We start from the raw sequence: 25,546 nt of genomic DNA on the forward strand, positions 1-25,546 counted from the left end.
AAAACTGGTTCTTTTTAGCCATTTATATTTACTAAACCAAACGATATGGGGACTTAGCACCATGGATTTCAATGGGAATTGTTCCTAAGGAATATGCCTAGACAAACTTTTTCAGGCTCCTAACAAGGAACGGTAACAGCTTGCTTGCCCTTAGATTACAATGTTACAAGAGAGCGTCTTACTCTTTCTAACCTTGGTTCTGAAGGGGAAGGAAACCTAGAAAGCAACATGAACGTTGTCTTTTAAAATTTTCTCCCAGTCTCTGAGCCTCCATGCCCTGATGAATCTGACTTTTTGTTGCTATTAAATACTGTATTTTTTGCTCTTTTTCCCTCCTAAAAAGTAAGGGGAAATGTGTGTGCGTCTTATGTAGCGAATGCAGGCTGTGCAGCTATCCCAGAAGCCAGAACAGCAAGAGGGATTGCTGCTTTCACTGCGCAGCAATCCCTCTTGCTGTTCTGGCTTCTGAGATTCAGAATTTTTTTTTCTTGTTTTCCTCCTCCAAAAACTTGTGGTCTGGTGCGTCTTATAGAACAAAAAATGCGGTACTTTGATCATTAGCATGGGTTGAGCAGACTCATTGAAATGAATGGGCCTATGTTAGCCATGTTGATTAAATGGGTCTACCTTTATAGGGACTAATAGTGCCCCGACCCAAATTTTCTAAAAATGAAATATTGGATATCCTCATTTTTATAATATCTAACATCCTACAACATAACGTACAGTCAGGAACCTTGATGCACTTGTTTTTTATTTGTTAATTGTTTAAGGCATAGGAATGGGGGTGAATTTGGCTTGCATTTTAATGGGAACCTAATTTAGGGGAAGGGCTATAGCCTATAGTGGTAGGCTATCTGTTTTATATGCAGAAAGCCCGGGCTCAACTCCCAACATCTCCAGCTATGGTTGGGAGTGACAGCTGCATGAAACCTTAGAGTATTAATGCTAGTCAGTGAGGCTGCACTGTTTTAGATAGATCATTGGCCTGACTGGCTATAAGGCATCTTCCTATGTTCCTAATTCACTTTTTGCCAAAAAAATATATGCTTGAAACAAATCATAGGTATCCTTTGCACTCCTTCAAATTTTGAGATGTTCAAAAAATACTTAGATTAGGAGAAAAGTGCAGTAAAATGCTGCTGAATTTTCACAAGGATTGGAAAAAAAGACTGCAAAGTAATAATTTTTTTTGACAAACTGAACTGGAAAAAGGAGAAATTGAGGAAAATGGAATAGTGGAATTTGTCCATTCTTACTAAGGCAGGATATTGCCAGTAACAATTCTTTAATTGTGTATTGCACTTCTTTGTGCTTAGGCTATGTTGAGTAGCAGCATAATATCAGAAACCATTCCAGCTTCCATTTGACAACAAGCCTTTGGACAAGTTTCCTCTTGTGGTGTGTATTATAGCAGGAATGATTTTTCTCCACTATTAAGTTTCTTGAATAGAGAGCTTTTACTTTGCTGGTGAAGTCACAAAGGGGACGCATGTGGGGATTATGAATAAGGCTTTATGAGCAGCGTTGAATGTGCTTGTTGAATGAACTAGAATAAAAGACTTGGATGTGCTTGTGATGAACTGGATTGTGCTTAGATTTCTCCTGGACACAATATGTTTAAGTTTGAATAAAGATGTTGATTAGATATAAATATTTTTAATTTGTAAGCAGCTAAAATATTTGACTTTAATGCATTATCCTAAAGGATGTGGCTTACACTTTTGTTTGGTTTATTGGCTTTTTAAGAAGTGAAGCAGCCGCAATGCTAAATGTTTCCTCCATCTACTTTGCTTATTGTGGGTGTGCTGTATGTTCATCACAACTCTTGACACTTTTGTATGCGTGAACCGCAATGCAGTGGAGCAAGTAGCAAATGATTTATGTCTGAAAAAAATGCATTTCATTTGACAATTTTCATGCTAAACAAACTTCTGATGAAGCTCTATATAATTTATTCAGTGCTAGCTTTATCAGGCAATGTCACTGAAAGTTACAGAAAAGTTTTGTTGTTCTATGAACAGGGGAAGGGAAAAATAAATAGGGTAAACTTTTAACTTTAAAGGGTAAATCAACAGAACTTGCAGTACTATTATGGTACAGCTTGGAATATATTGAAAATAGAAAGAGCAGTGAGTCTTCATTAGAAAGGAACTGCTGCTGCCCAGTGCAGAATGAAGAAAGCTTAAATCCCAAATCTGAGGGTTTGGTTTTGTCCAGGAAGTGTAGGCCTCAAGTTTGATCTATGTTTTTGACTTTCTATTGCCAGAACATAAAGACAATAGAACCAATTATGTACAGAACGTATTTTTTAAAGGTCTTTCAGAGCTGGTGCTACTGGTGCAATTTAGCTAATTTAAGACACTGAAGTTACTAGTCTTACAGGGCACCCCTATTTTCTTCCTTTTCTAAGCCATTTAGACAAGAAATAAAAACAATTTGAAAAATCAATAAAAATAATTGGCAATAAATAAATAAATAAATAAATAAAAATAGGACTCCAGTTATACAGCATGCAGTTTCATGGATCAAGGAAGGCATGTGCAAAAAGATATGTCTTTACAGTGTCAAAAGCAAGTAATTGGTGATGCTTTATTTATGACAGACAGAAGAGCATTCCATAGGCAATGGTGGAAAATCCTTATTTTCCGAATTCTCCCTCCCTCCCTCCTTCGCTCATGATATTTTGTAGGGTGCAGGGACACGAATAAATTTTGCCCAGATTATCTAACTGATCTTACAGATCTATGCAGGAGCAAGTGGTCCTTCAGGGCATGTGTATTACTTAATTCAACGTGTGGTAAGCCAGCTTTGTTCATTCTGCTAAGTAGAACTCAGGACTTCTATCCAAATCCTGCCCAAACATACCACTGGCTAGCTCCTACATCTCACTCATGTGAGCAATGTTTATTTTGTAAAGTGGGAACATAACACTAAAAACTTTGCTTCCAAGGCAGCATCCTGTATATCAAAGGCCCTTCTAATGAAGCATCCTGATTCCAACAGAAGCCAGAACACAGAGCATGAAGGTAATGGACCTTCTTCCTGTTTGCAGTTATTTTCATCCCTCGTCCTCTGTGCTTCCTTGTTGTCAACAATCCACCCTCTTCTGCAATGGTGGCAAACCTTTTTCATTACCTTCTGGGCAATCTTCCAAGTTGCCAGTGGGGGGCGAGGCCAGAGACAAAGTGGAAGAAGTAACAAATGTACATCTTAACTTTGATAGGCTAGTTTCTGCACACACCTCTCTCTAGCCTCTATCCAGACAACTAAGAGGGGTTATCACAGTTCAAGGACACATTCTAGCTAGGCAAAAACAGTCAAGAAGGGCTGGTGAGGGGTGTGGCCTAGAGAGGATAAGTTACTGAGAAGGGGGTGTGGCTTTGGGAGAGGCTGAGAAGGGGTGTGGCCTGAGGGTCAGATACAGAGACCCAGAGGGCTGCATTTGGGCTCTGGCCTGAGGTTGGTATTGGAAGGACCACTTACAATTTACATCCGATCACACGTTTAACTTAGTTTGATACTAACCTAGGGACCTTCACTCCATCTTGTGTCAACAAGTTCTATAAGTTAATTAAGTGTTGCATGAAGGAGCACTTTCCCAAATCTTTTCATTTAATTTTTGTGTATTATGAGCGTGAAAGGCCTGGTTCACACACCGTGTTGAAATGTAACATTAAATAAACTGTGGTTTAGCATGTGTGAACACACTGCCCCTTCCCCACTCTTGGAGCAAATAAGCTGCCTGGGGAAGGGAAAACACCAGAGGCTGACCTCTTGTGATCGGCAAACTCAGACTCATGGTTTGTTCATCTCCAAACAAGCCATGAGCGGTAAACCAAGGTTCGTGCTTGTTATGAGAGGAGGAGATGTTGGCAGCATTTGTCCAAATGAAGAGATGCCTCTGTCCTCTTTGGACATTAACATTTTGTGTTATCTGGACCCTGATGCCTAATACCCCACTTCCAAGGTAGGGTGGGGGAAAACTCAAGTGGTCGTTGCAGGATTGTTTAACTTATTATTTGAGACTGCTTTTCCTGTGGTCTGTTTTCCAAAACCTTTGTGAAAGGACCTTTCTAGGATCATGCTTTTAAGTTGTTCAACTTTTCTGCTTGGAGCTCTTGAGATTTGAAATTTGAAGAAACAACACCGAGTGTTGCTACTAATGTGCCACATCAATGTTACAGACTGGTTTGTTTGTTTCAAGGATGCTTGTCCCAAGCCAAGTAGTGCTGTTAATAGATCTAGTTTTGACTCGTTTGTTTCCTGTAGCCTAAACTCCGCTTGCTCCTGTAGTTTACAAGTATGAAGGATTCATGTGGCAATGCAGATTATTCCTGTGGGTCTTTGGTTGATGTGTGAGCAGTACTGGATCCAGATTCATGATAAGCTTACTAATGCAAAGAGCTTAGTGGGATTTTGAAAAAGGATTAGACATTTATATGAATAATACAAATAGGAGCAGCTAGGTCTCGAAATAACTTGGCGATGGGAACACACAGTAATGAAAGAGTGCAAAAGTGACAATCTTACTGTGGAAATCTTCCTTAAATGTCTTGTTTAATGCTCAGCTCATTGTCTAAAACGTTTGGGGTGATACCCAGCTAAGCAGCTCTGTGTGAGTTCTAATCTGTGTCAGGATTTCCCCCAACTCTCTTGAGCAAATTTATAGGCTGCCTAGAAGCACACGGCGGGAGGAGGAGGAGGTGCAGAAGTTCCATTGGAGAAAGATCCTTACACTAGAAGAACTGTTTAGTTGGATACTGCCCCTTAGTTTTTCTTTTGCTTATTTGGATGTTAATTGCAAAGAAACTCACCAAAGAATGAGGCTTCTCCTACCCATACATGATTTGGTGCGTTTTATGGACAGAAACGAAAGATTAAGAATTTATGAAGGTTATACTTTTAAAACACCATCATATCCCTTTAAACATTCATAGGAATCCTGGGAACAGTGGTTTGTTAAAGGTGCCAAGAGCTGTTAGGAGACACCTATTGCCTTCACTGGGCTCGAAGTCCCAGAGTTCCCTGGGAAGAGGAATTGACTACACCCATTTGTTGTAGTTCTGTGCGGGGGAGGGGAGAGCTGTGGCTGTTTAAAATGGCATGATTCTGCTTTATAAATGTATAGTGCAGGTAGGACCAAGTTCTCTGAAAATGATAATGGGAGGAAAGGGAAAGAAGTCCTTTCCATGTAAACAGTAAACATATTTTGAGGGAATGTTTTTTGCACAGATCTAAAGCATTCCCTATTTTCAGAGAGCTTATGAAATGTAATTCAGGCTGTGAAGAAAATAGCAGTTACCAGAGAGAACAATAAGATTGCAAAGTCATATTGATCTCCCAAAGATGCCGCATGATTTTTTTATCTTAGAAGAAGCAGTCCTAACCTTGGATAGATCATGTTGTGTACTGTGTAAATGCTTTGATAAAAAAGAGGGCCTCTTGCAGATACCATCTCTTCAGGAGGTCGATTCTGCAAGGTTTAGGAATTAGTTCTTTAGTGTAGTGGCACCTACCCTTTGGAACTTTCTTCTGTTACATTTCAGACAGGAACTATCTTTACTACACTTACTAAGGGTTCTAAGTTGTTTGAGTTCCAAGGCATTTGAGAACCAAGGTACCGCTGTATGCACTTACTGTAACAACTTCATGGTGTGTGTCAGCACCATTTCCCCCCACAAAAAAGCATTGATAATAATAATATGTTAATTAGGGGTTGCCATTTTTTAAAAAAAAGGTAGGCATTGTGTTTAACCTTTCTAGGTCAAAATAAATATATTTATGCAAGTAACAGAAGTTCAGTGACAAATAGAAATTATCTTTCTTAAAGTACTTTATACTGAGCATAGACTGTGTCAATGACATAGTTTATTAGGCTAAATGTATTGCTTTATTATTGCTACATGCAAATACAGCCTCATTAACTACATCGTCCAGTTGTCTAACATTTCTGAACACTACTAGTTGTGGGGGTTTTTAAGGCAAAAATATCAGATAAACTGCTGCTGCTTCTTCAGGTCTGATGGTTTTGTCATATTGTTGCTCTGACATCAAAAGAGAAGGTGCCTCTGAAAAATAATGGATGGTTGATTTTGATGATAGTTTGATCCTGTCCAGAAAACAGAAGTTTCTGTCTCAAGTTTAAACTATTAGATTTGCCCTCGGGGGGGTTGGGGGACTCTACACAGCAAACAGTCTGATAAAGTGTTTTAAATTGCATTTTAAGCTGGCTGGGAAAGAAATCCACATTTTGTTGTAAATTATAACCATTATCAAATATAATTATTTGGGTTTCAGACCCATTAATTTACTTGCACCAAGTATGTTTTTGTGGGGTGGGGGAATAACTGGAGCAAGTGTGCTGAACCTATGGACCACATCCAAGCTCACCAAGCCATTACAAGTGGTCTGCCAGCCTCCATCTTGTTCCCTATCACAGCTGTGGGCTGAGAGGATTGGTCTCTGTAGCACAGAGAGCACAAATATAATTCCCACTGCAGTGTTGTTTGCTGGAAAGGTGCGTGCTTAGAGAGAGAGTGGCCTGCAGGGGTGTTGTAGTGTGTGTGTTTGGTTGTGTGTGCATTTGTGTTCAAGAGACTGTGACTGCAGGGTGGCCCATTTTAGCAATGCCCATTTTTGGCTCTTCTGCTACATGGAATACTGTGTCTCAGCTATTCTTCCTTGAGGTATTCGTAAGTAACTTTAACATGTATTTCCCCCCACATATGTGCACTACTGGCAATGTTGCATTTGATTGTTTCTCACAGGATGGAAGCAGCATCTGATACATAAAAATCAAACCCAGATGCTTATACAGCCTTCCATTAAACGACTACCACAGATCAGAGACGGACCTAGGTAATGTGGCACCCTGAGCAATGACAAAATTTGGCATCCCCTAACTTTGAGTAGGTACCTGTATAAATACAGGTATTATTATTATTATTATTATTATTATTATTATTATTATTATTATTACTATTACTACTATGTGCCCCTTCGTCATAGCGCTCTGTGGGAGGGAACCACCCACACCACCCTAATCTGGCGCTGCACATATTCTCATAGCACAAAATTATTTTCAGAAATGAATGCAGGCAATAATTTAACTGGGGTGGTTTATGCTGGAGAAAGAAATTGGAACCACCAACAATGACAAGCTAAGTTCTGAAATGCCATGATTCTGAAACTAAACTTCAATTGCTCAGGTAACCTGTCTCTCATGTGCTTCTTGACTGATTGCCTCTAACAGAGATAGCATCTATTGTCTTGCTCTGAGTACTGTAACTTGTTTTTTTCAGCAGATTGTTTCCTGTCATCTAAGGATAGTGTTTGCTGATTTTACCAGAGAGAAGTAAGAAAGCAAATTGAATTCTGCAACAATTATAGATCTCTCAGCAGATGGCAATTTTACTGCTTTTTTTTAAAGCCGCACATGTTCAAGAAGGGTTAGCCCAAAGTCAATAAAGTAATAAAGTGAACTGTTTATGATGCACATAAAATTAACTTCAGCAGAGAATTTTCAGCATAACTGCTTTTGTGAGTCTTTTGAAGGAGGGTTTTTTTTAAAAGGGTTAACATTGTTATAAAGTCAACTCATTGGTCAAAGTTGGTCTCTGTCCTAGGTTCACCCTTTTAGGCTGAAGTTTTCTGAGCTGCATAATACATAATATTGAACTATGTTGTAACTTATGTTTTTGTTTGCCTGCAGCGACTGTGTCAAAGTAGGTACTGGAGACTTTTAAACAAATCCATAGTGCACTCAGCTAAACCTTAAAACAAACTTTTTTAAAAAAAATGGAAAGTACAAATTATGGCAAGCATTCATTTCACAGGCAAGTTTGTTAGTTGGTAACTTGACAGGGCTTGTGCCTAAAAATAAACAGATCACAGGCTATATTATGCAACGAGCAGTAAGCATACGTAGTATAAATTACTGAAGCTAGCATAAACTAAACAGAGCAATTTGGAGATGTGGTAAAAAGCAAAGTAGGGAAGAGGTTAGCACACACACGCACTCACACAGCAAGACTGCTATGGATTTCACAAGCTTGAAAAGTCTAAGAAGTAATTATGCAGTACATCTCTTGTTAAGTTTGTTAAAAAGTGAGTATATAGAATGCTTACCTGAAGGTAGTGAATCTCAAATATTACTTACATAGGAAACACAGCCAATTTCAATTATACAGTACTGGACATAACCAGGTCAAAATTACACACTTTTAATTAACTCCTCTTGGTTTGAAGGGGAAAATGTTTAGTATCTGCTTATATTCTCTATAAAATCAATCAGATCTAAAAGCACTGAAGTTGGTTTGGCTGGATCATTCACATTGCTTATAAGTTTCAAAAATATACTTCAACACTTAATGGACTAAACTAAAGCTTCTGAATGGTTTGTCTTCAGTTATCTGCCTTAGCAGATAAGCAGATGAATGACCAGCACTGAAACTTTCTCCTAAGTACTCAGCCTGTCCGGACCTTGGAGCTGATGTATGCATTATCTGATGGGATGAAAAGACCCACATTGCATCATTCTTCAGCATCTCATCTCTTCCATAAGTACTGAGACAGAAGTGAAGGCTGCTGAAAATGTATTATTACAGTACTTCATTTGAATGGAAGCCTGGCTGGACTTGGTATGGAACTGAGGAATGGGTATAGCAGGGAAGGATAATACTGACTATAGAAATTCAGAATGCTGTCAAGATTTTTTAGGGTTGCCATATTTTGAAGATCAAAAAAGAGGACACTGTGATGGCCATTCAAAGCAAATAAATGTTAATTGCCTCAAATTTTACTCCTTAAAAAGAGGACGTGTCCTGGAAAAAAATGGCAACCTAGACTCAAGAAAGTAGTTCCAAACTACAAACTTATTTGAATAGATTTGGGTCCCCCCTTTATTCTGAATATTATTTATTTACTGATGGAAGCCAATGCAGACTTTCAGAGAGACTGACATGTTAGAGGGACTGACAGCAATAGCAACAAAGTACCTTAAAGACTTTAAGTACCTTAAAGACTGCTGTCAGTCAGTGCAGGAAATACTGAGGTAGATGGACCAAATAACTTGGTATAAAGCAAGTTTCTCAGTTCATTAGTTGATTATGGCACAACCTTTCTCTGGCCTAGAGAACATCAATACACTAGAAATTCAGAGAGCCAACATGTGGTCTTCTAAGGCAGCTGCAGTAATGCAGTATAATTGTTGCACAGCACCCCAGACTCTATGAGTAGTGCAAAATTCTTGGGGTTTGGGGTCCATAACTCGGGTTCACTTTCCTTGGTATGAGGGGCAGTGGAGGCTGTGGTGCCTTTATGATATATGGTTGATTTACAGATATATATATATACAACCTGAGCCTACAATGGAAAGGTTCACGGCATTAACACCCCAGAAGGACTTGCTTCTCCAATAGCCAAAGCCTTGGATTCAAGCAGAAATCAGGCATGGCTCTCACTCTCTGGCTTCTGTTTGCACTCTCTCTCTCTCTCTCTCTCTCTCTCTCTCTCTCTCTCTCACACACACACACACACACACACACACACACACACATTTTCTGGCTTTTGTCTTTCTTAGTACCAGCCAGGTAAGGGAGGGGACCCACACATTTTCCCTCTGGCCCAGAGCAACTTATTAAAGATACATACTAAAGACCCAAACTGAGGGCCATTACCAAGAAGCTGGCCTTCTTATTCCAACACTTTAATCCTCCATTAGATTTTAAAGTTAAAGTTAAAGCTATGGTTTTCCCAGTAGTGATGTATGGAGGTGAGAGCTGGACCATAAAGAAGGCTGATCGCCGAATAATTGATGCTTTTGAATTATGGTGCTGGAGGAGACTCTTGAGAGTCCCATGGACTGCAAGAAGATCAAACCTCTCCATTCTGAAGGAAATCAGCCCTGAGTGCTCACTGGAAGGACAGATCATGAAGCTGAGGCTCCAATACTTTGGCCACCTCATGAGACGAGAAGACTCCCTGGGAAAGACCCTGATGTTGGGAAAGATGGAGGGCACAAGGAGAAGGGGACGACAGAGGACGAGATGGTTGGATAGTGTTATCGAAGCTACGAACATGAGTTTGACCAAACTGCGGGAGGCAGTGGAAGACAGGAGTGCCTGGCGTGCTCTGGTCCATGGGGTCACAAAGAGTCGGACACGACTAAATGACTAAACAACAAGATTTTAACCCTTGCTGGGTACATGGATTAGAAGGGACTCAGGCATACACACCAACTCACAACAGTATGTGAGGGAAAAAAAGAGATAATGTCTAACTGTTTTTATATATCAGTTATGTCCAATGTATTTCAGCATATAGTCTTCCTGAAGGACTAAAAATTGACACGACACACTGCTCCAATTGCACGAAGGTGAGTCACATCTGCACACAAACCTAACCTCTGCAGCAGCCCACTGGGTATAGCTAGGTTGTAGATGCACACAATACATTTCTGACTTTGTTTAGCAAAAGCACATTGTGCCACGTAATTGAATGCATTAAAATAAAGAGCACAGGACATAATATTAATAGAAGCAATTTTGACTAATAATGTATAACTAGTATATCACAGAAGGGAGCCAAATGAGACAAAGGGGTAATTAATGTCATGTGGAGGTCCCTACTTCATTTACCTCTGTTTTTCAGCTCTGGCTAGAGTAATGACTAAAATTAATCAAGCTTCTAGTATTTTAGGCTTGTATCTTAAGAACTTCATAGCAACTGTGGTGGAAACGTTTTCTGCCTATCAGTTTTGCAGACTCAGCTTGGAAACTGAAAGCTCAGATGTATTTCTGCTTCATGCATCACTAAGATTTTGCAATCTCATTGCTCAGCTAGCAGTTCTGTTAATCATACACCAATCTGTATGAAATACTACTAGCAGGACAAAAAAAAAAGGATTTTAAAAATATACCATACTAAACACTTTTGGCAGGTACATATGATGTTTTTTGATTGTCAGGTAGAGGTGATCTTATATGCATAGATAATATAATCTGATGGAATTCTGCAATCAGTTGATGTACTCATTTTGTGGCGAATGCAAGGTAATACTATCATCATGTTTGTAGATTTAAGGATCTCACAGAGTGCTATTGTATACAGATGCACTCAGAAATAAATCCCAGTGTGTTAAATGCAAGGCTGGGGAAGCTTTTTCAGATCAAGTACCGCCTTTTTCTGCGGACAACCTTCTGGAGTCCACATTCCAGTGTGACATGGGGGCAGATGGTAAAGTGGGTGGATAAATAAATACCTTTCAACAGTTTGCTACATTTCCACCACCAGTTTTTCCACCGCTAGCCCAGATACAAGCTTGCCCCATCTCCACTGACTGAGATGCCACCTGGACTTGACTTTCAGGGGAGCTGGGGCTATATATCTGTTCCTGGGCTGACACAGCTCCCCAGGCAGCATTGGCCCTGAAGGGAATGATGCAGTGTGTCCTTTCCCTTTTGGGGATGAACCACTTCAGAGGGAGGATGCATGGGTCACCTCCCTAATATATCATGAAGGAGGCCTTATGCTGGTGTGAGGTACGCTATCTCGCCTATTTGTGTCTGCTTGAGTGGACTTTTTAAGCTTTTGCTTAACCTGGTGTATATATTGCTGTGTTATTTGGAGGCAGGGAAGCAATACATATGATGGGTGAGATCAGCTGGGGAGAGAACAAAGCAGGGAGGCAATTACAGTGGTTCCTGGGTCCTGGGAGATATGGTGTGAGAAAGGGGGCAAGCCATGTAGCAGGTTCATGGCACAGACAATAAGTGGCTATGCCATGGGCCAGCCCCCTTTCCAGCCTGAGGAAGTTTGGTTCTTCTAGCATAGGCATCCCCAAACTCGGCCCTCCATCTGTTTTGGGACTACAACTCCCATCATCCCTAGCTAACAGGACCCAGTGGTCAGGAATGATGGGAATTGCAGTCCCAAAACAGCTGGAGGGCCAAGTCTGGGGATGCCTGTTCTAGCAGCCAGCCCTTAGGTCTGCAGCTACTGAATGCCAGGTCAGCTTTGATTAAGACTTCCCTTATCCATGATTTGATCATACATGGTTTGTATCATTGAGGCCTAAGTGAGCAAGCATGGTGGAGTTCATCTCACCCTGCTGTGCCCACCCGGGTACTCAAGGCAGCCTAGGTGCAGACTTGAGGACTGGGGAAGGGGAGTTACTGTAATTTATAGGATCTCCTCCTATGCTTTCTGTCCACTTGATTGGCAATATAGAGTATCTCAACCTGGTTTCCGGCATTATAACACATTTTGCTGGTTTACTGCCCACCTCACTGCCCACCTGACAGATATGGTCTCAGAGCGAGTGTTGAGGACTCCCTGACTGCTTGGGGGGGAGGTCAGGCATGAACAGCTATGCTGAAGCCATTATTTTTGGGGTGACTCAGGACGAAATGGTCACCATGATAACCACCATGATATGTCATTGGCTTCATGCATGTGGCAAGCTACACTCTGGAACTGGTTTTTCTCACTGTGACATCTAGTGAAGCTTTTCCAGGTACTATGAGACCTTTTACGGTCTGGCCCAAAGGAAGTAATAGAATTGACTCACTGTGACTTGTTTGCAAAGCATTTTCATTTCAGGATAAACTCACTTCTACTCTAGACAACAGTAGAGAGCCTGGGGCTTTGCAGCTGTTGTAACACTCCACCTTCAGCTAGTCTGAAGAATGGATAAGGCTAATGAGAGTCTAACAATATCTGGAGAACCATAGGTTAACAATCCTTGTTCTAAGGATCCTGTGGGTTAAAGCCTCAGCGCCTAGGACTTGCCGATCGAAAGGTCGGAGGTTCGAATCCCTGCGGCGGGGTGCGCTCCCGCTGCTCGGTCCCAGCGCCTGCCAACCTAGCAGTTCGAAAGCACCTCCGGGTGCAAGTAGATAAATAGGGACCGCTTACCAGCGGGAAGGTAAACGGCGTTTCCGTGTGCGGCTCTGGCTCGCCAGAGCAGCGATGTCACGCTGGCCACGTGACCCGGAAGTGTCTCCGGACAGCGCTGGCCCCTGGCCTCTTGAGTGAGATGGGCGCACAACCCCAGAGTCTGTCAAGACTGGCCCGTACGGGCAGGGGTACCTTTACCTTTACCTTTTCTAAGGATCCTAAAATGAGATTTAATGTCCCAAAGCAAGCTCTGGTCTCTTTTGCTAAATGTTATTTTTCTTACAGAGATAAGCATCCAGATCCTTATTTACTTTTAGGCAAATACATTTCCTCTGCCTCAAACTACTTAGCAGCAGGAGCCCAGGCACTAAGCAGCAGCAAAATGTTTGCTCCAGCAGAGAGGCATGAATTAAATGCTATGATGAGGAAAAAGCATAAATATTTGACTTCCATATTGCTTGGCTACCATGTAGCCTTCAATTTTCTCTTCCTTCCCTTTTTGTTTAAACTTAGGACCAAATATTGGAAAGAAAAAAACAACACCCAGTTAATATTATTAACATTTTATAGTTGACAGCGTATCTCTTTTAAGGTATATGTCCCTATTTATGAATTATTTGTTCTTAATAAACTTGCACAATATGCCAAACTTTCACATTAGGCTGGACTTTTTAATTTTATCTTCCTTTCCTTTTACTCTTGCATTTATTGCCCATGGATTACCTGGAATACCTTAGACTGTGTACCTTACGTCAGATGTCGGCACTTTTGTGTGGTCTATCATGTGGGCAGCAAATGTTGGACCACAGTGTTTAAAAATATGTTTACAGCTAACACTAACTTCAGTAGGAACAGCTGTGTATCTTCATAGTCAGAATATAAGGGTGCTTTCAGAGGAGTGTTCGTTGTGGGATGGGTGGTCCTCATGCATGCATTTTTCCCCACAGTATCTAAATGATATTTCTCACATAAAAAATACTAGTCTATGTTTCCTCCTATTTAATCCAAATTTAATTTAATTTAACCTTGTAAATTAAAGCTTGTTGCCAGTGACTCATTTGCAATATCTGAATGACCTGTTAACCATATTGCATCCTCTTCTGAAAGTACCTTAAGGCAGCTTTAACAGTGAAAAAGCAAATCAGAAAATTAGCTTTTAGCCAGTTTAGTGAAGAAACTTTTATTGTCTGATCTGTGTTGTAATTCCTTTCGGACATTATATCTAATATCTATATCTAATTCTCAATTTTGTTGTAACTAAGGTTTGCTTAAGTTATTGCTAGAAGTCTCTCTCTCAGCCTCTCTCTCTCTCTCTCTCTCTCTCTCTCTCTCTCTCTCTCTGTGTGTGTGTGTGTGTGTGCAATACTATCTTAATTACACTCACAGTATGAACCTCTCAAGGTCTTCTGTAACCCCAAACTTGAGCAGCAAGGAACATTTGTCAGGCCACAGCTGACCTGTATATGGTGCGCCTGACACCTATCTCCAAGCACATTTGCAGTGCCATACAGAACATTTGCACAGCACTCATGTCTTAGTCTGGAAGAGTGAATGTGGCCAACCACCTTCTCCCTTTCCATCTAGCTTCCCCTTGCAACTTGGCTTCTTGGATTTGAGACCTAGACTGACTTTATTTTGAACCTTGATTTGAAGCCTTTTGCAATGCTCACTTTTGTTCCAGGCCCAAGGGGCTGAACCAGCAGAATGCAATAATAGCTCAGCTGCATTAGCTTAAAGGTTCACCCTCTTTCCAGCAGTGCTTATACAGGGTGAGTCCTTTAAAAGAGGCCCCATGGATACAGAGTACACATGTTGCATGGGGCCTCTTTTAAAAGACTCACCCTATACAAGACCCACAAACATATTTGCCCCCAGTGACTGACTTTCTGCTGTTGAAGATGGCATACTTCAAAGGAAAAGAGTTGTGCTTCTTTCCTTCCTTTGGGGTCAAACTCCAAGGACTTCCAGTCATCACTGATAGGCTCTGGCTGAAAACCCTGCTGGAATTGGCAGCATTGGGGAGTACGGGTGATCCCAGTGGCATTTAAAGTCAGTGCTGATCAGCACCAAGTTCAAACTGCCCTTTTGGCAGGGTTTGGCTCCACTTGAGCTTCCGAGCAGAACCAATCCCAGTGGTACATGGATATGATGTCAAATTTAAAAGGAACCAAAGGCAAGGCACATTTGCAAAGAAACAATTGGAAATGACCACTAACAGTCCCCTGCTTTAATTAACTCACAGAGGCAATTATCCACTGGGGGTGTAATATCAGCTAAGTCCCATGAGCCCATCTGCTGGGGTAGGAGTGATATGAAGCTGTCAGATTCTAGTTAAGAGTCCAGAAGACCCCACCCTGATACCCAGTGTGAATAAAAGTTTTTCTCCCTCTTTCAAATACTAGAAGTCCATGCATTAAAACTGAAAGTTGAAGGCTTTTGCACAAAGGAAATTACCACCTCACACAATAGTTTAAAAAAATCACTACATAGGCAACTTGATGGCCACTGTGAGAACAGGATACTGGGCTAAGATGGGTCCTTCTTAATGTTCTAACTGCATTACAGTCACTTCCTCAAAGGCTGGGTCACTGTAAATTCTTCGCAGGGCATTTCAAAACAAACAAACTGTGAGCAGCCTGTTTCCATCCAAGCTCATCATTGTAAGAACCTTTTAACACTAGGAATTTGGTGCCTGAATTAGAATTTGGTTTGCTTGTTTTCCTTCCCACCCACCCCACATCCCTTTTGTGTCATGTCTTTTCAGATTGTGAGTCTGTGGGCAGGGGCTGTGCTATTTTTATTCCTTTGTAATCTGTTATTTTCTGACTGAATAGTGGGGTGAAAATAGTTTGCATAAACAAACTAGAATGAGTAGAATCTGCTTGGTTTCTAGGGGGCAAACAATTATCTTTCCTCTCCCCACCACCTTTCAAAATGTGGTCATAACAGCATATGCTAAAATAAATGAGATTTGTTCATCAAAAAGCGTGTTAAGCTGGCAAACATTATTTTAAAAAAGAATTAACACAATGTAATACTTACATTTCATTTTGGGTGCTACTACTGTATTGTGTGCAGAAATATGAGATTTACTATATTTAAGTGGGCAACAAATGATGGTGAGGTTGCACAACAAATAAATCTGCTTGTATTATCTACCTACTCAGAAATCGTTTTATATTCCAGCTTTTAGAGAATCTGAATCAGGAGTTATAAATGAAAACAAGCTAATTTGATACCTTTCCATGGCTCAGGACTACTGGTACTTGGTACACATCCTGCTGGAAAATATTAATTACTAGAATAATTAGTGTAAAAATATGGCAAATACTGATTGCTTTTTGTTTTTACATTCAGGAAAAAATTGAGAAAAAGTGAGATGGTGAATGACTTGTTCTAATGCAGTGAAAATTAGATGCCAAGCAGTCAAATATGTCAATAAATCTTTACAAAATAATGGAAGTGCTCTTTGAATCAGAACGATGTGTAGCTCCTGCAGCAATCCATGTTCATTTTTTTTTAAAGCTAGGGTGTACATTGCCTTTCATGATCACTGACTTTCATATGTCAAGACTGTTTAAAATACTAAAAGGAATGGACAAAAAAGGCAAATCTGTAGTTTAGTTTTTATTTACTCCATTTGAAGCAGAAAATATGAAATAATAAAATATGTAAAGGGGCTTCTGCTGTTTGAAAACCATTCTGTCTTGAGTATGGTGATGTTTTTCTCAAAGAATTTGGGCAAAAATTGTTTAGCAGCTTGATAAGAAAGACATATTTTGTTCAGAAAGCCAATAGGATTGAGAAATGAAAAAAGAAAAAAAAATAACAGCGCTCTAAGTCTCTCCTAGTTTTTCAGAGAAAATTGCTAATTTATTGGTTCACCTCACCTGAGACTGCAATGGTTTTAGTAAAACCCTCATATGCTTTTATTGTCACATGGTTTAAAGCTCTAGCTACAGTTCTTGTTTTTATTCTTATTGTACACAGATCAACTTGAAATGAATTATTTGTTGGAATTAATTGTTTGTGCATGGAAGAGAAAGAAGAGAAATAGATTATAGTGCTCAAAAAAGTATTAGATGCTAAGAGTCACACACAATAAATCACATGTACAGAGACAGGGCTTTTTAAGGTCAAGAATCTTCCATAGAAAAATAAGCAACTCCAATATCCCTCACGAACATAGAAGCCAATTCCCAGTTCCCTTGGCCCCCCTACAATAAAATATTTGAGGGGGCTGCCCCCCACCAAAGTTGATGGGCATTGCCGTTCAAATGGTGTACCTACCCCCCCCCCCAGTATTTTAAGTTGGCCACCCCTGCTTGCAAAGCACTTTGTCCACACTTAATCAGCTAGGACTCTCTACTCCAAATGTATTTGTTCCACTGCCTATGACCCTGTATCCCCCCTTATTCTCCTTTGTGCCCCATACCAAATAAATATTGGTAGGGGAGGGAAGGGGGGAAGCCAAGGTCTTTTCAACCTGAAATGCATTTTATATTGCTAATGTAGAAAGAAGGTTGAGACACACTTACCCTTGCCTGTTGATTGTTCCCTACAAACCCACAACCTCCATGCACTTTAGTTTTAATTGTATTTTAATTATGTTGTTTTCCCCACATGTTTTTAGCAGTCCTTGTTTTTATCTGTAAGCTGCCTTGAGTCCACCCCGCATGCAGGCTCCGTAACTGGAAAGGAGCTAGAGGAGAAGTGATGAATTTAGGAGAAATGTCCCCCACTCTGTGTCTCTGCAGCCTTGTTATTTCTGCAAATAAGAAGTTGCGGCTATGCATTTGCTCATATAATTTGCTTTTTACTCTCTCTTCTCTAAATGCTCAGAATTGCTTTATATACCTTTCTTAGTCCTATTGCAATACCTTATGCCAGTAGTGGGCAACCTTCTTAGGGTTGAGGGTCACATTCTCCCAGAAGCATGTGTGTGTAAAATAAATACATGAATACAAAAGTGAATGAAAGGAGGGGAGAGAAAGAGAAAGGGAATGGGCTTTCTTGCCCACATTTGGCATTGGCTCCATCTGGCAGGTGTGTCCAATACCAAAACTAGGCAGGGAAGCCTCTTTTTCTCTGTCCTCCCTCCATTCATTCTCTTCTCTATTCATATATTCTCTCTCACACACACTTACTGTGGCACATACTATAACAACTTCATAGTGAGTATCGGCACCTCACCCCCCCCCCCGCTCCAAATACAAAAATTGTGACATACACAATTAATTGAACACCATTTGCATGCACTTGGGTTCGAAGTCAATAATGCTAGTCTGTTTTCTCTTTCAGCAAATTCAGACATAGACTTCCTCTGAACATGGATGGAGGAAAGATGGCTCTAGGGAACTCAAAGTTTCAGAGGCAGTCTACCTGAGTGAGCTGAAGTTGTGGAGGCTGGCAACAGGAAAGGCTTTGGGTCTCAAGCCCTACTTTGACTAATCACTTTTAAAAGTGTGCCAACCAGTGGCCAACACCTCATGATAACAATCATGGAGAACTTGGAACTGATTTGTCTTGTTCTGTAAACAGTGCAACCCTATGTCTACTCAGACGTAAGTCCCATTAGATTTGGGACAAGCAATAGCTAACTGGTTGATTTTTCTTCTTCTTTATGTAATATAGAACCTTTTATTCTTGGTATTCCTCGTGCCTCTGATGGTTTCAATCACAGGTTTATGTTTCTGTATATCTTGCAAGTCATGTGCACCACACCTCTTGTTCTCTTATTTCTTCTGATGATACTCTCTGTTTACCTATCTATATCACACTGCAAATATCCAGATAACCAGATTTAATATTTCTTATTGTGAACATTCCATGCCCACCTTGGTATGGTTTGGTTTAATTTTTATGTGTTTGTTTCATGAAGTTCTATTTTGTTATTTGGGTTATATGGCTAGTTTAAAAAAAATGCTTTTTGAAAAGGAATAAAAAGACAAAGCAAGTTCCAGTAAGTTAATTGGGACTTACTCCCAGGTATGTGGGTATAGCCTTAATTTCCTCCATAAAGTTCAGAAGAGATTAAAAAGCGACTTTGCCTTCACTTTCTGTTCCCATTTGAGAGTAGCCATATGGGTGGTAGGATTGTAACAGATGTGGAAATCAAGTGTCTCTCAGTTGGAAACATGAATATAGACAAACTATTGTAATTGGAACTCTGTTCTTTCCCTTCCATTTGTCCACAGTGACAGTGATTTAAAAAGCAGGGAGTTAAGAAGATACCCATTGTCTCACTGTCATGGAAGATAGGGTCTACTCACTTGCCTTAAAAAACTTGAAACACAAGAGATGTATGTTGAAATTGGGGAGACTAACTTCTCTCTTCTTCACCCTCCATCTCATTATCATTATTCACACACATATACATGTATTTTGACATAAGTGGGTAGTATTCAATGCTAGACCTACTCAAGAGTAAACCCATTGAAGTTAATAGACATGACTAACTTAGATTTATTACTTTCAATGGGTAGGACTTAGTATAATACAACCCAGAGTGTTTAGGATTACTACCCATCCTAGCCACAAAGGATTTCCCACGCATTTCAGTCTCCAGAATGTTCACTTCTCTCCTCACCATGGGAAAAATAGTTTCTTAAGAGTCCTTTTTCCCCTTACAACCCACCTTAGGAAAGAAGAAAAGATGTGCTGCTAGGTCCTCCTCCACAAAGAAAACTTACACAGGGTGCTGCAAGCTAGCGAAGGAGGGAAAATGCAGACTAGAAAGACCAAACTGATAAATTTAGAATGCATAGTTCTGATTGGCTTAGCATGCCCCCGCTTATTTTTTGTGGCTTGGGGTTTGGTTGGCCAGAGAGAGACAGAAAAGCATGAGGACCTTGAAGAACGGAAAACAAAGGCTTTCCTGTTGGTTAAATTATTTGTTTTTAACAATTTTTGTTGCTGTGCAGGGGGACGGACAGCTTCCTCTATGGGCCTTGGCCTCTTTATATTTCAGCCAACATATCCTTCAGTCAATCATATTAGAGCAGCATAGAATTCTCCCCCTCATCAGACTAGTTTCCTAATCCAACAAGTGACCAATATTTTCTGCCCAGTAAGTCAATCAGAAGTGTAATTTTACAAAAGTCTCTCTCAGTACAGTATTTTAAAAGAACTCAGTTTCTCCCAGACCAGACTTGTGTAACTAAATAGCAGATGTGTTACACATTTAACATGACACCCCTATGCACATGCATATCTTAACCAAACCCTATTTTTAAAAATGATTTCTCCCCAGTAACTCTGCTTACAAAACGAACAACAGCCCTTTTATTGCTTTTAATGGGTGTGGTATATTTTTATGGTATTCTGTAAATGATCCTTCTTGAACCTACATTTCTAAATAATTGGTAATAATACGGCAAGACAAAAATAGCAAAAACCAAGATATTGATATATCAGTAAACACCTGACTTTGTATTGTGCTTTTGGCTTGTTTGTACATGGTGATATATTGCCTACATTGTCCTTGTGGGACTGTTTAAGTTATGTAATATCTCTTTAAAAAACTGACAAAGTTTTCTGGCAATATAAGACCTTAACAGATTTATTTTGGCACAAGTGGAGGCTGCAACAAAATGTTGTAGTGTGGAGTGCTCTTATTCAGGTTTCTAGCCCTGGCCTCAACAGTCAACCAGCATTCGTTACTTACTAAACACAACCAGTCTATACTGGGCATTTCCCCGCACTAACCAATTTTTTGGTACTTCTGCAAATATTGGGATTCCCCCTATGCCTACCGCTTCTTCTTTATTGTGCATTACTTGTATCATTTGTGCTACATAAGCCTGATTCAGTACTGTTTCGGTTTTCCTAGCACTCAAACACAGGTACTGTATGTTTTCTCTCATTTTGTGTTAATTTTTGTTTTTAAGCCTGCATTTGCATTTGTATGGATTTCATACGCCCTTTTTACATAAAATACATTTTCAATGCTTCTCAATGCATTTTTCAGGAGAGAAAAAATATGCATTTTTTGCACACTGAAGCACTGCAAAATCTGGAAGTGTGACTGGCCGGGAGTTGCACTGTGATCTGCAAGAACATTAAACTGGCAACAGCAAATTGCATCTGTTTCCTGTGAAAAACAGACCAAATTCCTCCTGTGTCACAAGCTTATCAGAAAAGGAGAAAGTGATTGTGATTGTGTGTGTATCGACAAAAGGGAGTAGTCCACAAAAGCTTATACAGTAAATGTATTATAAGGTGTTTGTGTATAAACCCTGCTGTTCCCCCTCTGGATTTTACTTTTAAAGTAAAGAGACCTATCTCCATTTGTGCTATGTGGCTCAGTAAGTAATCAATGCCCAGCACAAACATATTTTCCTCTTTTTCTTCTTGGACCTGTGTTCCCATATGTAAGCAATTGAACTCTGGGAAAAAGGCTTGCCCCTTTGTCCTGTACCTTGGCAGAACCTTTGTTTCCCTGTCGCCCTGCCAGCAAAGTATGTCGCTGACTTTGGGGAGGCGACTGACGTCACAGACACACACCTTGCCTTGTGTGTGTAACGGTTCCAGCCTCTGGGGCCGCTCTTTCTATACTTTACGTTTTATATACAGTATAGCAGTGTATATGTTTTTATATATATCTCTATACGAACTCTGTCGCAAAGCTCACGGGGACCTTGCCTTCTCACTTTCCCCGCCCCCTTCACCCCTCCCCGCGCGCCAAATTGCGCCTGCTGAGGGAGGAAAGCAGCTCCATTCGCTGCCGCCGCCTTCCACCAACCGCCTTCCATGGGTGGTCGTTAACTGTTGACTTATGGCTCGGCACGCGCGCAAGCGCGCAAAGAGGCACGTTCTCTCCCGAACGTCGCTGCAAGGCTGGAGTCAGTTTCCTCATCCACTGGCACGCTGTGCTTTTCTCCTTCTCTCCTGCCTCACCCTCACAGCCATCCGCTGCGGCCCACGGAGAGGGCGGAGCTTCCCCGCCTCCTAGCCAGTGAGAACCTCAGGATTAGGGGGACGGAGAAGGTGGCGGCAAGGGAGCACGCCCCTTTGCCAGCCACGCCCCTTGGTGGGGCGCGCGCGGGGTGGGGGTGGGGAGTTACTCCTTTAAAATAACCTGAAGGCGCCTTGAGCGAATTTACCACCCTCAGGGGCCGGTTTGTGAGGGAGAATTTTATACGGGGGAATTATATAGATCTATTTGTATATACTATATATATATGTTTTCAAAGCGCTGAGTTTCTTTTCCTGTCGAGAAGTTTAATACCCCCCCCCACCCGCTCATTCCCGTTCCTGTTTCGAGAGAGATGACCGCGTTGCCTCGGCGGAGCTAAGGAGGGAGCGAGAGGCGGCGGCTGGGCTCCTGAGAGGCAGAGCGAGCGAGGGAGCGAGAGAGAGGGGGGCAGAGCGAGGGAGCGAGCAGCCGCGTGAGGCCGCCTCAGCCGCCCTTCCTTCCCTCCGCGTAGCTCCCGCAGGCGGGCTGCGATGTCTCCCGTCAGCGAGGAGGTGGGAGCGGGGGACGCCGTCCCGACTGCCCCCGTGGCCCCCTTCGAGGGGAGTGAGGCGCTGGGCGACGAGCCGAAGCAGGAGAACGGCGGCGAGTGGTGCTCGCACCAGACGCTGCTCTCCTCGCTGGAGGCAGCCGCCGGGGAGCCGACCCCGGTGACGGCGTTCGCGGCGGCCGGGAAACCCCCGGAGAAGAAGCTGCAGAAGCCGCCCACGGCGCCGCCGAAGGGAGACGAGTCGCCGTTCGAGCCCCCCGAGGGCGGCTGGGGGTGGGTGGTCATGCTGGCCTCCATGTGGTGCAACGGCGCCGTGTTCGGCATCCAGAACTCGTGCGGGGTCCTCTTCAAAGCCATGCTCAAGGAGTTCGGAGACCCCAACGACCCGCAGCTGACGTTCAAGACAGGTGAGTGTGTGCGGGGGGGCCGGAGGGGAAGGCGGGAGGTGCGGGAATGGAGACCCCCCCCCCACAACCACCTCTGAATCGGGACTCCTGCTTTTGCGTTCAGAGAGATAAGGAGGTGATAGGAAGCGAGAGAGACTGGGCTGGAGCACTTCTGGGCGAAGGGGCTTGTGTTTAGATTTAAAACCACCTATTCGTTTTTTGTGCACAGGACAAAACCTCCGAACTGGGGGGCGGGCTGGGTGAAGGAGGAGCAGGCGCTAAGGTTTTGCAGTTGCCGCTGTGTATGTGCAGAATCTGCCCCCTCTATTTGGGGGAAAGTTACTGCCCTGCTTCCCATTGTTCTGGGACTGTGTGTGACGTCCTTAAAACAAAAATATCATAAGAAGGGCCCTGCTGAATCAAACCAGTGGCCCTCCTAGTCCAGCATCCTGTTCTCACAGCGGCCATCCAGATGCCTGCGGGAAACCTGCAAGCAACTGGTGTTCAGAAGCATTGCAACCTCTGATCATGGAAGCAGAGCATTGCCATCACGGTTAGTAGCCATTAAGAGCCATATTCTCCATGAATATGTCCTCTTTTAAAGCCATCCAAGTGGGTGGCCATCACTGCCTCCTGTAGGAGCAGAGTTCCATACTTTTAACAATGCACTGTATGAAGTACTTTCTTTTATTTGTCCTGAATTTTCCAGCAGCAGCTTCATTGATGCCCATGAGTTCTAGTGTTATGAGAGGGAGAAAAACTTTCACTCTCTCCATGCCATGTATACTTTTACAAACTTCTATTATTTGTTTTTTCTCTAAACTAAAAAGTTCCAAAGATTGCAACCTTTCCTCATATGGGTGTTGCTTTATTCCCTTTTAAGGGTCATGTTGATCACACTTTTCTGAACCCTTTCCAATTCTACAATATTCTTTTTGAGGTGAGGCAACCAGAACTGTACACAGTATTCCAAATGCAGTTGCACAATAGATTTGTACAATGGTGTTATAATATTAGGAGTTTTATTTTCAATTCCTTTCCTAATAATCTCTAGCATGGAACCTGCCTTTTTCACAGCTACTGCACAGTAGTTCTTCATTTTCATCAAGCTATCTACTACAAACCTGAGGTCTTATTCCTGGTCAGTCACTGCCAATTCAGACCCCATCCACATATGTGTAATTAATATTTTTTTGTGCCAGCATTCATATCTCTACACTTTTTTATGTTGAATTCTATTTCATATTTCACCACACATTCACTTAATTTGTAGAAGCCTTTTGGAGCTCTTCACAATCTTTTTCTTTTAATGATCATGAACAATGCAGTCCTGATAGGATTTCTGCTTTTGGATGTGTATTTTACTTCTGTATCTCCTTCACCCTCTCTTTCTGTCTAGCTTGTGCAAGAGTTTGTAGATTCTGTTTTCTGAAAGAAAGAAAATTAAACAGAATTGGGTTTAAAGGTTTGGCTAAGGATTTGTAACCAGCAGGACAACAATACCCATAGAATCATAGAAATATAAAGTTGGAAGGGATCCTGTGGGTCATCTAGTCCAATCCCCTGCAAAGCATACATGACAGATGGCCATCCAACCTCTGCCTAAAATCCCCCATATAATGAGAGTCCAAGAGTCCACTTTCCATGAGGTCTTACTATCAGAAAGGTGTTCCTGATGTTTTGTTGGAATCTTCTTTCTTGTAAATTGAATCCATTGATTCAGATCCTACCCTCTGGAGCAGGAGAAAACAAGCTTGCTCCATGTTCCATCCCTTTAGATGTTTGAAGATGGCTATCATGTTTCTTTTCAGTCTCCTCTTATTCAGGCTTTTCCATTGGGCTGTCTAAAATAATTATTTTCTCACCTTTGCAGTAACTCTGAATGCAGGTTTCTGCTAATCTGTTTCACAGATGTGTGAGCTGAGACTGAAAAGGAAATTTTACAAGACTAGCCACTGAGTTTGTAGCAGAAATTGGTTTCTGTGGTCCACCTTAAAATATAAATGAATTTTTCTGATTTATTGTGATGATGCTACTTATGTGCAAAACACTTTAAACAGATTTTGTGTCATTTAACGTAAATAAATGTGAATCAGAAATGTCCATGTAAACTGCTAACTTATCCAAAACTTGCAACTATTTGAGCAGCTGTTTTGAACTAGTGTCAATCTTCAAGAAATCTTGGCGATATAAAATCCGTCTGAACACATGCAGTCTTTCAAATTTGCCCCCTATTGTAATCAACAGTGTGTTTCTTTTGGATAATAACTGAAAAAGAATAGTCAGCTAGAACAAATCTTGTTTAAATTAATAGTGGCCTTGGGAGGTGCTTCTCTGTTGTATCAAAACAAATTTTAGCAACTGTAGACTGTTTCCTGCTGAGCACCAAGACTTTCAGGAAGCTCCTGGTATGTAGAAGGGAAATTATTCTAGTAGACAAAGTTTCTGTTCATCTGGCTTAAAATTGAATTAACTATGTAACAACTACATCTGGAACCCAATCTGAAGCAGAGGTTTACTTTAGTAAATATGTATAGGATTTCAACCCATGCTGCTTATCTGAACTCTGCCTTAAACTGAATAAAATTTTGAAATACCTTCTGTTTAAAGTTTAGCTCTTATGAATTGCATCCAGTAGTGGCTTTTCCTTAGCATAAAGCACTTCTGTTTAAACAAAATAGGACACCCAATTTAAAAAAAAATCTTCTCTTTCCTACTGCAGCCCTCTGAAGCACATCCCATGAAGTTCCAGAAAGTACCCAGACATTTGCTGCAACTTTTTGGAGGAACATAATA

General features: G+C 41.4%; 1 protein-coding gene and 1 long non-coding RNA gene across 3 annotated transcripts in view; one reads left to right on the top strand and one right to left on the bottom strand.

Moving 5' to 3' along the window:
* The window catches only part of LOC310841047, a 32,252-nt gene extending 10,656 nt beyond the window's left edge, over positions 1–21,596 (bottom strand). The window contains exons 1-2 of the long non-coding RNA XR_014562296.1: positions 21,320–21,596; positions 12,572–12,682 (exon numbers count right to left, since the gene is read on the bottom strand). This is a non-coding gene — a long non-coding RNA (uncharacterized lncRNA). The remainder of the gene's footprint in view (positions 1–12,571; positions 12,683–21,319) is intronic.
* Positions 21,597–21,695: 99 nt separating this feature from the next.
* The window catches only part of SLC16A10 (solute carrier family 16 member 10), a 41,251-nt gene continuing 37,400 nt past the window's right edge, over positions 21,696–25,546 (top strand). Inside the window, exon 1 of one of the 2 annotated variants that reach the window (XM_083731319.1) lies at positions 21,696–22,771. In XM_083731319.1, the coding sequence (XP_083587445.1) occupies positions 22,348–22,771 (424 nt within the window). In that variant the 5' untranslated portion in view covers positions 21,696–22,347. The remainder of the gene's footprint in view (positions 22,772–25,546) is intronic. The other variant, XM_083731320.1, reaches the window with a different exon arrangement.

This window comes from Podarcis gaigeae (assembly GCF_964106915.1).
Source record: "Podarcis gaigeae genome assembly, chromosome: 3".
NCBI lineage: Eukaryota > Metazoa > Chordata > Lepidosauria > Squamata > Lacertidae > Podarcis > Podarcis gaigeae.